Raw genomic sequence first — 12,627 nt, forward strand, 5'->3', positions numbered from 1 at the left:
ATAGGAATAGTTCCCATAAGCAAATAGAAACCAATCCTATAACCACATTGTAACAGTTCCTAAGCGTATATGGTAATGGTTACCATAATGTATTGGAATTATTACCATAATATTATGGGAATGGTTACCATCATATTATGGGTATGGTTACCATAATATTTAGAAATTATAATAATTTTTTTTTATATATTTAATCTTTTTGTGAAACTATATTACAATAAAATATTATTTTTGATCAGATAAAAATTAATTTGTAAATAATAATAATAATAAATAACTTCATAATAATTTACACTGCAAAATTCTATAGAAAAAAAAAATTATTATAATTTCTAAATATTATGGTAACCATTCCCATAATATTATGGTAACCATTCCCATAATATTATATCAACCATTACCATAATATTATGGTAACTGTTCCTATAATATTATGGTAACGATTACCATAATATTATAGTAACCATTACCATAATTCCATAGGAACTATTCCGATACCGTATGGGAATTATATCCATAATTATAGGAATGGTTACCATAACATATATGGGTGCCGTTCCTATAATCAACATTTCAAAAAAACCAGTTACCATGCAGTATGGGAACCATTCCCATAATATATTGTAACTGTTACTATAATTTTCTCGCCGTGTAATACCAAAAACCAACGCATATAAGGAATCAAATACATTGCGATAATGGCGGAGTAGAAATATTATCCGAATTATTGACTGATCTGTTGAAAAAAATCTTACATAAGATTTTTTGAGTAGCACCCCCTGGGTACAATAAGCATACATAAAGATTCAAGTTGACCCCTCCCCCCTGAGGAGTGCTTACGTAATTCGTGAATAGCTCCTAAGAGCCCTTGTTAAAAAGTATCAAAACTTTGATATCATTTTTCTCAAAATTGAGGTGGTCAATTTTAATCGAAATAAGCTCATTTTATTTGTAATTAATCAAATAACAACCAGGAGAAGTTTTGTTAAAACCCTTTGAAAAATATTTTTACTCAACCACTAAAATTTTATAAGACGTTAAAAACTCTCTTTTTAAGATTTTCAAAATTTATCGGTGAATTTTATATAATCAAAAATAGGTCGCTATTATTCCTTAAAAGAGTAGTCAATTGTAAATTTATTTATTATATTAAAATATAACCTGTAGTTGGTTTATGTACGATCTACTAAAAGAAATAGTCAGCTTTATGACGTACATAAGTGTGAGGAAAAAAATATTTTACAAGTTAATAACGAACTTCCGGTTGATTTTATATGATAAAAAAAATCGTTACATTATATAAGTTTAGCCTACGAGCTCATTTCAATGTCACACTTTTTTATGACAAATGAAAATAATAATAATTACCGAAAATGAAGCATATTATAACACATTTAACACTTTTAATATTATAACCCTTTGAAATCATTAAAATTTATTCTCTTTGATTGTCGGTCATTCAATAATTGAACTGAAACACGTTTTTATATTAATAAATGTCTTCAATGCATAAATGTAAATGTTCGAATTAAAAAATATATACATACATAAATACTAACAAATCATAGCGGAAAAAAAAACGGTAGGAAAAACGAATCTAAAAATGATAGATCGGATCTTGCAAAAGTTTTTTTTTTCCTAATGAAAAACTATCACGCGAACAAATTCGAGTTGGATAAAAAAACGCACTTTGTTTAAAAAGTTAACACAGGCGCTATAGTAGTGAGTTAATGTTTTAATAATTTCTATTGAAAAAAAAAAAATTATTTAAATGAATAAAATATAAAAATTTTTTTTTATTTAAATACAACAACGTTCAATATATTCCATTAGACTGTATCAGAAAAAAATTTTTTTTTTATTTTTTAACTAAATACATTTCAAAAGTTACTTTGATAAAAAAAAAAAACCTCTTAAAATTTCAGCTCTGTATGTCAAGAATTGAGTTTGCACACGGGGCGGGGAGGGGGTCCCTTTCTCGTTTACAATACATTGAAAAAAATTTGTTTTTTCTATTTTGTAAATAGCTTTCTTTCTATGAGCTCTATTAAACCATCTCTAAGAACCATTTTCACAGATAATTCAATTCTTTATGAGAACTTTAACTGTAAAATAATAAAAAAAAAAAAAATCCTGCTAGTTAACGAATAAAAAACAAATTTTTTTATCTTAAAAATTCGACTTTTTCCTCCTGAGTTTCAACTCTCATAACTTTTTTTCTATCAACTTTAAGCGTTTGACAAAAGAGACCTTTTCTCTAAAGAATTTAATTTCCTACAAGATCATCGAATTCAGAAATCGAAAAAAAAAATTTTGACATAGTTATTTACAAAATAGAAAATCGAATTTTTTTCAATGTATCTTAAATAGGAAAGCCCCCCTCCTCCCTACGTGCGCTAGCTCAATTTTTGAGATACAGATCGGAAATTTGAGGAGGATTTGTTTTTTGTATTAGGGTAACTTTTGAGATGGATTTATTAAAAAAAAAAATAAATGCTTTTTCGGACGCTGTCTAATATGCCATGTTACAAAATACAATACGAATATTCAATATCATAAATGTATTATTTTTAATTCTGTCTTTATGAACTTGCATGAAAAAATAAAAAATTCATCAAATATTTATTACTTGTGTTAATTTTACTGTAATTAAATAAAATTCATTAATCTTGTTTAAAAAAAAATAACAAATTTCAATGATTTATTTAATAGGTTTTGCATATATATTAAAAATTTAATGCTGCCATGCAACATCAACTGTAGTTAGCACATATAAATTTTTTAATTAATGCCGAAAGCTCGGTAAAATTGAAATTTCCTGTGTGTTGTAACTGCTTATACAAAATAATCACAAATCACTATTACGCTTTAAACTTACGAATGATGAAATTAATTGCATAATGTATTTTTAAATTTTTATTACACTTATCCAGAAAATCAAAGTAACAAGAAAATTTTATAAATTTTTTTATGATTTTTGGAAGTCTGTATTTTTGTGAAAAATAGTCATATCGAAAAAAATAAAAAAAGCGAATTGAAGCTTGAAATCTCTAGTTTAAAGATCTTCCAACAAAATAACTTTTTGAGCCACGGTTTTTGCGAAATCATAAGGAATAGCTCGAGACAAAATTTTTCTAAATTTTTCGATTTTGTTTTTTGGGTCTACGGGGCCGGGAAATTTTTTTCAAAAAAACCAATTTATCGCTAGTTTAGGAAATTTATTCAGCTACAATTTCCTTTTTTTTTTGGTTTTCTTGTATGACAATTTGCTGCTGAGGTATCAACCGTCAACTGAAAAAGGATTCTTTTGTCTTTGATTGTCAATATATCAGCAACTAATGGTCGCACAGTAATTTTGAGAGCAGCTTTAGAAACTCGAATAAATTTTCCACAAGCCACATTTTCGATTTTTTAAAAAAAAATTTTTTTTCATCCTTAATATCAATTTGAAAAACCTACAAGAAATCGCCTTTTTATGGTTTTTTAGTTAATCAACCGCTAATACATTAAGAATATTGATGAAAAGGTTAATGTTACCTGGTGATTTTACAGCTTAATATCCCTAGTAGAAATAATCTAAGCCATGTTCCGATATTGTACTGCGAGCACTGTTCAGTGCTCTTAATGCATGTCGGAGGTCACACCTTACAGTGGTCACAGTGTATATCGGAACATAGCCCTAGATTTTACTCGATTTCAAACTAATAACTGGCCAACGATCCCGGCTAAAACTAGAAATCCCGCCACCTACAACTAAGGCGTACACATTGGTCACACTAATATATTTTTTGTACTAGTGTGTATGTGTGTGTTTATTTTTTTCTGCTTAACCCTTTCGCGAGCACGGGCAAAATAGTTGCCACCGCGATATTTTTAAATTCTAGCAAAATAATTTTAGTGTGTTGGCAACGTGAAATTGAATACATTATAATGGGGAGGTGAGGAGGGGGGAGTAAATTTTATCGTCAATATTTTAAGAATAATATATAGCTGCATATTAAACAGGCAAAACCTAAATTAGCCATGTAATTAGTATTGCCCGCGAAAGGGTTAACCTATATGAAAAATTGCTAAAATAAATATTAATAAGTAGTGGAAATAATATAAGTCAACACTTGTGTGCGTTAATATGTAAATAATTTTATGATAAATAATTAATAATATACACATCAAAAAATGGAATCAATGAAAAAAATGAATACAATAAGTGAATTGCGACTATAGGCAAAATAGAAACAAATATTAGAGATTCTCATTTAGACGAATTATTAAAAACTGGGAAGGAGGAAGTCGAAAAAATAAATAATTAAAAAGAAAAAATATTATATATTATTAAAAATAAAGTTTTAATTATAATTAATTTTTAAAAGTGCGATTTAATGATTATATTTATTTTTAAAATATAATGATGTTACTGGCTTTGTAGTTTAACATTCATAAATTAAACTTTGATTTTTAGAGTCAATGAAAGGCTCAATAAATAAATTTTATAATAGTTTTGTTTGTCAATCATTATTTTTATTTTAAGTTACAATTTTATATCTCAATTAATTAATTTTTAATGTCTGTCAATGCAGATCAATATTTATTTATCGATCTATATATATCCATGTTTCAGGTTAGATTTATCTATCTATTGCATATAAATTTTTGGAGTAATTTTTAGAAAGATACATTAATTTGAATTAATTATTAATTTGTCTGGGTATTTTTTAAAAAATCGTTTTATTTTTTCGAGGAACTGATAATTTTAATAACCTCAAAACCTAAAATTTTAAAGTGACAGTTTTTTCAAAGCCGCCATGTTTCTCTTGGATCTCTAGTAAAACTGACCAGTTACTTGACAAAAACTCGATTTCATTTCTACTAGGGATCCCCTCAAAAACCCTGGAAATTTTTTAATCTATCCATTGAACGGTTTGTCCGGGCCGATTGCTCAAAGTTTTGAAAAATAATTAGAGGAATAAGTTTTGTTCCTTAAATTGTGTAATCATCATCAAAATGAAAAAATTGATTTTTTTTTCGGATTTTTTTCCATTTTCGCGTTAGTTACTCAGCAAATGTAAGGTAAAAAAAAAAAAGAAAATTTCTAAAAAACGAAAAAAAAAAGTATACATTTTTTTGTTTGTATTCACACAAAACAGACTTTAGCATGCAATCAGGTGAAAGTCCGGTTTATCGGGCATTATAAACGGGACTTTTTCCTGTATACAGACGCTCAACTTCCGGAGTACCGGATGTGTTAAGTCGCCAGATCGTCCGGATTCGAATTACACTTTATAGTTTTTATTTACATAAGATTAAATCCTGTTTTTCATTTTACTTTTAAAAGTTTAATAAAACTCTTAGAAAAAGTTAACTGGGGTTGCGGCATACATAAAAATATCACTGGCTCATTTCCAAGAGTCGATCGTGGATCGTGCATAAACATGGAAAAATCGTTTAGTTGTGCCGCAATAACCGAGAGCCAAAAGTTTAATAGAAAGAGGCAGATACGAAAGACAGAAGGAAGCAAAGCGGAAGGAGGGGGCTGGTTAAGTGGGACGAGGTGAAAGAGAATATCAATTTTCTTCAAAGCTTTTCGTCTATTTTTCATTATTTTACTTCCTGTACTAATATAATACAATACTTTGCCATTGCTTAAACAAAAGATAATATTTATTACATAATCGTTTTATTATTCTTACTTTATGCCTTCTACATTAACTTCATAATTATTCAATACTTAATATTATTATTATTATTATTATTATTATTATTATTATTATTATTATTATTATTGTTTTTTTCTTGTAATTTAAATCATACTTTTTTTTATGTATAATTACACAGAAATAAAACAATTTCTTGGCGCCAAAATTTGTTTATTTTCCAAAGAAAATTTTTGTTTTCAATTAATAAAGCCAACATTTCTTGGTACAAGTAAAAGTTTTCTTGGGGTGGTAAAAAAAAAAAGTAACAATTTTTCGCACCAAAAAATCTTTTCTTTCTTCGTAATTTCATATTATCTAATTAAATTTAAAATATATTCTATAATAAAGTAAATCATTTCTGCTTTAATAGTCAAGTTAATTAAAGCGTTTTAATCGATATAAAAAAATGTTAAAGGTGAAAAAAAAAAATAATAAAATTAAAAAAAAAAATTGAATCAAATTAGTATAAGAAAAAACTTACAAGGCGATAAAGATAAATTTGCATCAATTTTTAGGTTTGACAGACACGATAATTCGGGATGCATTGTATGTCGTTGTTGATGATAACCTTTTGCTGGTAGAGTTCTGGCTTTCCTCACAAAAGACGCTGTTGATAAGATTTCATGTTAATTATCTTTTTTTTTTTTTTTTTTTTCATTATTATTATTATTATTATTATTATTATTATTATTATATCAATAAATACATTAGCCTACTGCAGTATTTAGATAAGTTAATTTGAGAGAAAAGAAGTTTAAAAAATAATGATGATGACAAGTCATAATAAGGTCATTCTCAGACAACCCCCCCCCCCACACACACTTATTAAAAATATTCAATGCCCTTGATCTGTCACATCTGTACTAAAATTTTAATAACTAATTAAAAAGAACTTGAAGCATGTATTGAAAAAAGGGCAATAATGTCGCCAAGATACAGATTAAAAAAAAATACTGACAATTGTTATCAATTAGGAGTTAAACGAAATTGGCGGTGAGAAAAAAAATGTATATTTTCAAGAAAAAATGCTTGATTTAAGTATTTTAGTAAGTTAAATAGTGCCAAGCAATTATTTTCTTCAATCAAATGAAATAATTACTTTATTCAAGTATTTTATTTATTTGCTGAATACTAACAAAAAAATTTGATTTTGTCTAAAAAATATTATTGGACATGCCTTCTTTTTATCTAATGTTGTTCCGATTAGTTTGGTACCTTAACAAATATTTCTTTTTATAAATAAGTAATTTTACCCTCCCTAAGATTCGAACTTAGACCGATCACGCGAGACTTATGACGTCTAGCTATGGTGGCCTACTGGAAACCGTGTTTTTAAGAAACTCTTGAATTATCCATCGATGTTTGTCATCTTAAATATTAATTTACACGACTAAATATTTGATAGTTTATAGAAATAGCTCTCGAAAAAATTAGTATATTTTATGTTTTATTAAAACAGATTTTTTTCCTAGTGCAAGAATTTTTTTATATTTTTTAATTATATCTTCTTTAAATTAATTTTTTTTAACCAAATAATTACTTGATTGAAATTTTTAATTGTAATAAATTTGAGAACGTATCAACTCAATTAAAGAAATATTTGGTGGTCTGAAGTAATTGATGCTTCTATAAATTAATTACTAAAGTAAAGCAATAGTTTTCTTAATATCAATTTAATTTTAGAAAAAAATTATACTTATTTTGAGTATTTATGGAAACACGAAAAACAATTACTTGAATCAAATTTTTTTTCTCAATGCGGAAAATAAATTTCAATAAAATCTTCATGTCCTAAAATAATTCGAATTTTCAAATTTTTTCAGGCTAAAATTTATTTACCAAGTTTCGACCAACTCCTAATTGATGACAAATTTAAGTATTTTTTTCCTTTGAATCAATTAATAAAATTTGAATATGGTTATGACAGTTGTTGAAAGTCATTGAATATTTTTGAAAAGTGTGAGTGTTGTGTGTGTGTATGTGTATGTGGGGGGGGGGGGGGGGGGGGGATTGTCCGAGAATACTCTTAATATAAAAATAAATTATTTATCGAATTTTGAATTTAAGAAAATAAATTTAAGTAGTTGAGAACCCCTGTCTTCTTATCTCAAGTTTATTATCAGTAAGGAAATACGGAAATTCAACTTTTAATCATCATCCGCTGTAAATGGTCATCATGATCATTTTAAAGTCAAAAATGATTTAAAAGATTTAAATCCAAACGTGTCTTTGTTTTAATTTATTATTATTTATCTTCAATTATTAAATTTAAACTGAATATAATTTTTTAGTCAAAAAAAAAGAAACATTAAATGTTTTTATTTACTTTTTTTTTCCTATAAATGCAAGACACTAATGAGTCATACTTTAAAGGTTTACGTTTGATGAACAATATATAAGTTTAAAAACATTAAAATACCATTTCCTCGTATTTTTTTATTAATTTTTTTTTAATGGTAAAAATATGAATATCCTTTAGCAATACTTTTTTTCAAACTCTATATTTACTACTTGCATTTAAAATGACCCAATAATTTATGACTATTTCCAGTAGTGTCACTGTGACATGACTCATTGTTAAAATAAAAAATGAATATCACCAACTTCTCAACGATTGCAACATTTACTTCAATTTAATTTATTTATTTATTATAAGAAGCAGCCTTAAAAATTCATAAAAATAAATGATCCGATACTGTACGTTAATATCTTGATGTTAAATTACGTCATCATATAATAAGTGTTACTAATAACATCTAAGAAATTTCATAATCATTATTAAGTGTGACTAGAGTCAAATTATAACCCACTTAGAGTAATAAGAGAACACTAGTTGCATATCGTATTCGCGCTTTAGAGACGACCATTGTCTACTTTACTTATATTACAGAGAAACTCTTGTATCACCTATAGCGTAAACTCAACCAACCAATCTCTTTAACCTTTTTTTATTGTTTTACGTTCGTGGTTTTAAAGATAACATTTAAATATCTGTTTAAATGATAAACAATATAGAAATTTAACTCAGAAATTGATTAAAGTATATCAATTTATTTAAATTTTATACACAGAAAAAAAAAATTTTTTGGCGCAAAAAAATTTGCGCTGTGAAATAAAAAAAAAATTTTCTTAGGACTAGAAAAAATTTCTTTGCTCAAGAAAATTTTTATTTTCAATTCATAATACAAAAAATAATTTCTTAGGGCAAATAAAAATTTTTTGCGCCAATAAGGATTTTTTTCTGTATACTTGCTTAGTTTTTTCTTTCGTAAAATTGAATTACTCACGATCACTTTCGGAACATGACGATTCATCTTCCTCTTCTTGATAATCATAATTATCTTTTCTTGTCCATCTTACAAACGTATTCCACAGTCTTCGATGCCCCATTTTATAAAACAAAATTTATAAAATATACATAAACAAAGAACTTGTATTTTTAATTATTGAATGCCATTGAATCACTGATTATTCACTTCACTTGTTGATCATATTACACTGCACTTTAATCAATTAAAATAGCAGCAATTTAATTGTAAATACAAATAAAAGTTGCTGACACTCAACAGAATATAAAACACGTAAAGGCATTTATAATATTGCAAACAGACTGCATGATAAGTAAGCGGTTGTAAGTTTTATTTTATCGTATCCGCAATGAACGGATGACGATGCAATGACACCGTCTGCAATGACGGATGAAAACGTTCTACCTCATAAAACTCGATAAACAACTACTAAATGTTGATGACTGGGTGGGTCTCTTCAAATAGTCTGTACTTATCAAATAAATCAGAGCAACTAAACTTAAATAAATCAGAGTAAAATCTGTTTTATACCAGAGATTAATATTCATTAAAAATATCTCAAGAATATCATTTGAATGTTGACGCAAGTTGTCGTTTTGGAAATTAAAAACGTATTTCAAGGCTACAAAAAGTATAATTGATTAAATTTCTATCCTCAGTAATTTAAATCTTGTATCTCAAACATAAAACTTATTTTACTAGTTTGAATTTAGTTAGATGTCGCCAGTTAACCGGTGAGTTGACAAATTGTTGGTTATGTAGACAATTGCATTATTGCCGGTAATACTCTAATGGATAAAAAGAAAAATCTTCTTTGAATTAAACGATTCCATCCCTACTTGATCTACTGATGTTCAATTTATAGAAGAAATCCCTGGTAGCCAGAGTTCGTGATCAAAAAATTGGTGTCAATTGGTTGCGATCATCAACTTGACGACAACTTCATACTTTAAACTGTTGACAACAAGTTGCCTTCACCTTTCCCTGAAAGTTGGCAACAATTTACTGCCGCAACTTGTCATTAAGTTGACACAAAATATTTTCTATAACTTGACGTCAAATTAATGCTTGTAAACTATTGCCGTCAACTTAAATAGAAGTTTGCGTCCAGCTGATGTCAACTTATTACTCACTAATTTATTGCGTTTAAATTGGCAAGAAATTGTGACAGTACGTAGTCGCCACTTTGCTGTCAACTTGACTATTTGGGCGACTTGACGTCAAAATCTCTGAAAAATTTGTTTACAAGTGACTTGATGGCAACTTCTTATGTTAATTTTCCTTCAGATTCCGACAGTAAATTCACATCAAAATTGACGTCAGATTGTTTGATAATCAGAGCTAGCGAGAGTTATGGTTCAAAAATCCATATTAAATTTTTGATATCAGAGTGACGTTAAGCCCACATTGAAATTGACAGTTAAACTTTTTATCTTTAATTTTTATGTCTCATAAACGTGATACAAATACTATAACTTTACCTTAAGTTGATAAATAATTAGATATATAGGGGAACTAAAAAGTTAAGCTGTAAATTTTGATGTCTAATATCAAAAGTTTAATATCAATTTTGGAGGTGGAACTCTGGTTATCTAGAATTAAATAGTTTCTACTGCAATCCAACAAGTCCATTTCATCGACAATAAGATTTGATAAAACTTTGAGAGATACGTTGAATTATTTTTTAAAAGGTTTTATCATTTTTTAAATATTTCGTTAATTTTTGGTAACGATCAGAAACGATTCCTTGTACCAAAAACTGTAAACATATTTAATAAAAGGGAATGATCGAAAATCAGATTTAAATAAATTATTCTGTTTTATATAAAAATTTTCAATACATTAAATAACTTTAATTTACCTATAGGCGATGCAGTGTTGGCTTCACGTAGACTGACAGTTTCTGGTTCAATTCCGCCTTCATCTTCTTCAATAAGTGGCGGTGGGGGTGCTAATGGACGCAATTCATATCCCCAATGTTGACGAAAAGCCCTAGCTCCGCCGTCTAAGCGTATACGAGGCAATTCAACAAACATTGCATCACCAATCTGAAATAATTAATCATCAATTCGTAATGCATATACTACTAATATTCATTTCAGTTAATCGAATTCATATCATGCAATTAATAATTGTATTATGCACTGAGAGAAAAATAAATTGAATATAAGTAATTATTTTTCTTGTTTCCATAAATACTCAAAATAAGTAATTTTTTTTCTCAAACAAAACTGATAGTTTTTATTTTGAGAAAACTATTACTTCACTTTAGTAATAAATTTCTAGGAGCATCAATTACTTAAAGTAACCAAATATTTCTTCAATTTACTTGATACGTTTTCAAATTTATTACAATTAAAAATGTCAATAAAGCAATTATTTGGTTGAAAAAAAAAAATAAATTAAAAGAAGATATAATTAAAAAATAGAAAAAAAAATCTTTTACTAAGAAAAAAATTTGTTTTACTAAAATATAAAATACACTAATTTTTTTGAGAGCTACTTCTATGAACTATGATATATTTAAATTTTATTATTTAGTTGTGTAAATTAATATTTAGGATGATAAACATCGATGAATAACTTAAAAGTATTAAAAACACGATTTCCAATAGGCCACCGTAGCTAGACGTCATAAGACTCGCGTGATCAGTCTAAGTTCGAATCTTAGGGAGGATAAAATTACTTATTTATAAAAAAAATTTTTGTTAAGATAAGGTAAAAGCCCCGCTCACTTTTCATTGGTGTGAGATTGAATCACTCAATATAAATTAATAAATAAAATGAAAAACCATATTTTTTTTTATAGTTATTTTTTATAGTTTTAAGTATTAGAATAAAATTTTAGTTTGAAGAATAAACTTGATAATTAATTATTATTAATTTTTTAAATAAGGTCCTTGAGTGTACCCATAGTTGCTCACTAAAAGTTGTCATGTACCATTACTCGATCAACACATGGCCCTATAGTCGCTCAAAGATAATATCAATTAAACTATCATAAGTTTATTGATTTGGACAAATAATTTATATATTATATTACTTTATTCTTTCATAATATTAAATTTCATGAATTTTAAAAATGTATTTAATAAGATATAGTTATAACAATTCTTAACAAATTTGACGTAACTTCAATTTAATCTAACGAATGAACGTTAAAGTAAAAAATGCCCGGCTGAGCGCGATTTTGAAAACAGTCATTCAATTTAAATTTATAATCTATAAAAAAATAATTTGATACATAATATTTTAATATTCAATTAATTATTTATCAATAATAATATTTTTAGTTGTAATTTTTTTTTGAAGAAATTATAAAAAAAAGCCTTAAACAGTCAAAGTGAGCGACTAATGGTACAGAGCGGGTATAGGGGCTTTTATCTTACTAAATTAATCTGAACAACATTCGATAAAAAAAGGCATGTTTAGTAATATTTTTTTGACAAAATCAAATTTTTTTCTTTGTGATAAGCAAGTAAATAAAATTCTTGAATAAAGTTACAATAACGACGTTCTAATTAGCAAATTATCTAACTCCATTTTAGAAAATCCTCAATTTGTGCGGAAAAAAAGTTATTTTAAATCTGTTTTTCTACTAAAAATCAATTCCATATCTAGTATAT

The 12,627-nt window shown here is 26.8% G+C and overlaps 1 protein-coding gene across 6 annotated transcripts in view; it reads right to left on the reverse strand.

Annotated features, from left to right (window-relative positions):
- LOC103575801 (ras GTPase-activating protein raskol) overlaps positions 1–12,627 on the reverse strand; it is a 76,763-nt gene that overhangs the window by 45,472 nt on the left and 18,664 nt on the right. For 4 of the 6 annotated variants that reach the window (XM_053740902.1, XM_053740899.1, XM_053740900.1 and 1 more), the window contains 2 exons: positions 10,863–11,049; positions 6,175–6,300 (listed from right to left, as the gene is read on the reverse strand). In XM_053740902.1, coding sequence (XP_053596877.1) covers positions 6,175–6,300; positions 10,863–11,049 — 313 coding nt within the window. Of the gene's footprint in view, positions 1–6,174; positions 6,301–8,980; positions 9,357–10,862; positions 11,050–12,627 lie in introns of those variants that run through there. The other 2 variants (XM_053740904.1, XM_053740901.1) reach the window with 2 other exon arrangements.

This window comes from Microplitis demolitor, chromosome 7, assembly GCF_026212275.2.
Source record: "Microplitis demolitor isolate Queensland-Clemson2020A chromosome 7, iyMicDemo2.1a, whole genome shotgun sequence".
Taxonomy (NCBI): domain Eukaryota; kingdom Metazoa; phylum Arthropoda; class Insecta; order Hymenoptera; family Braconidae; genus Microplitis; species Microplitis demolitor.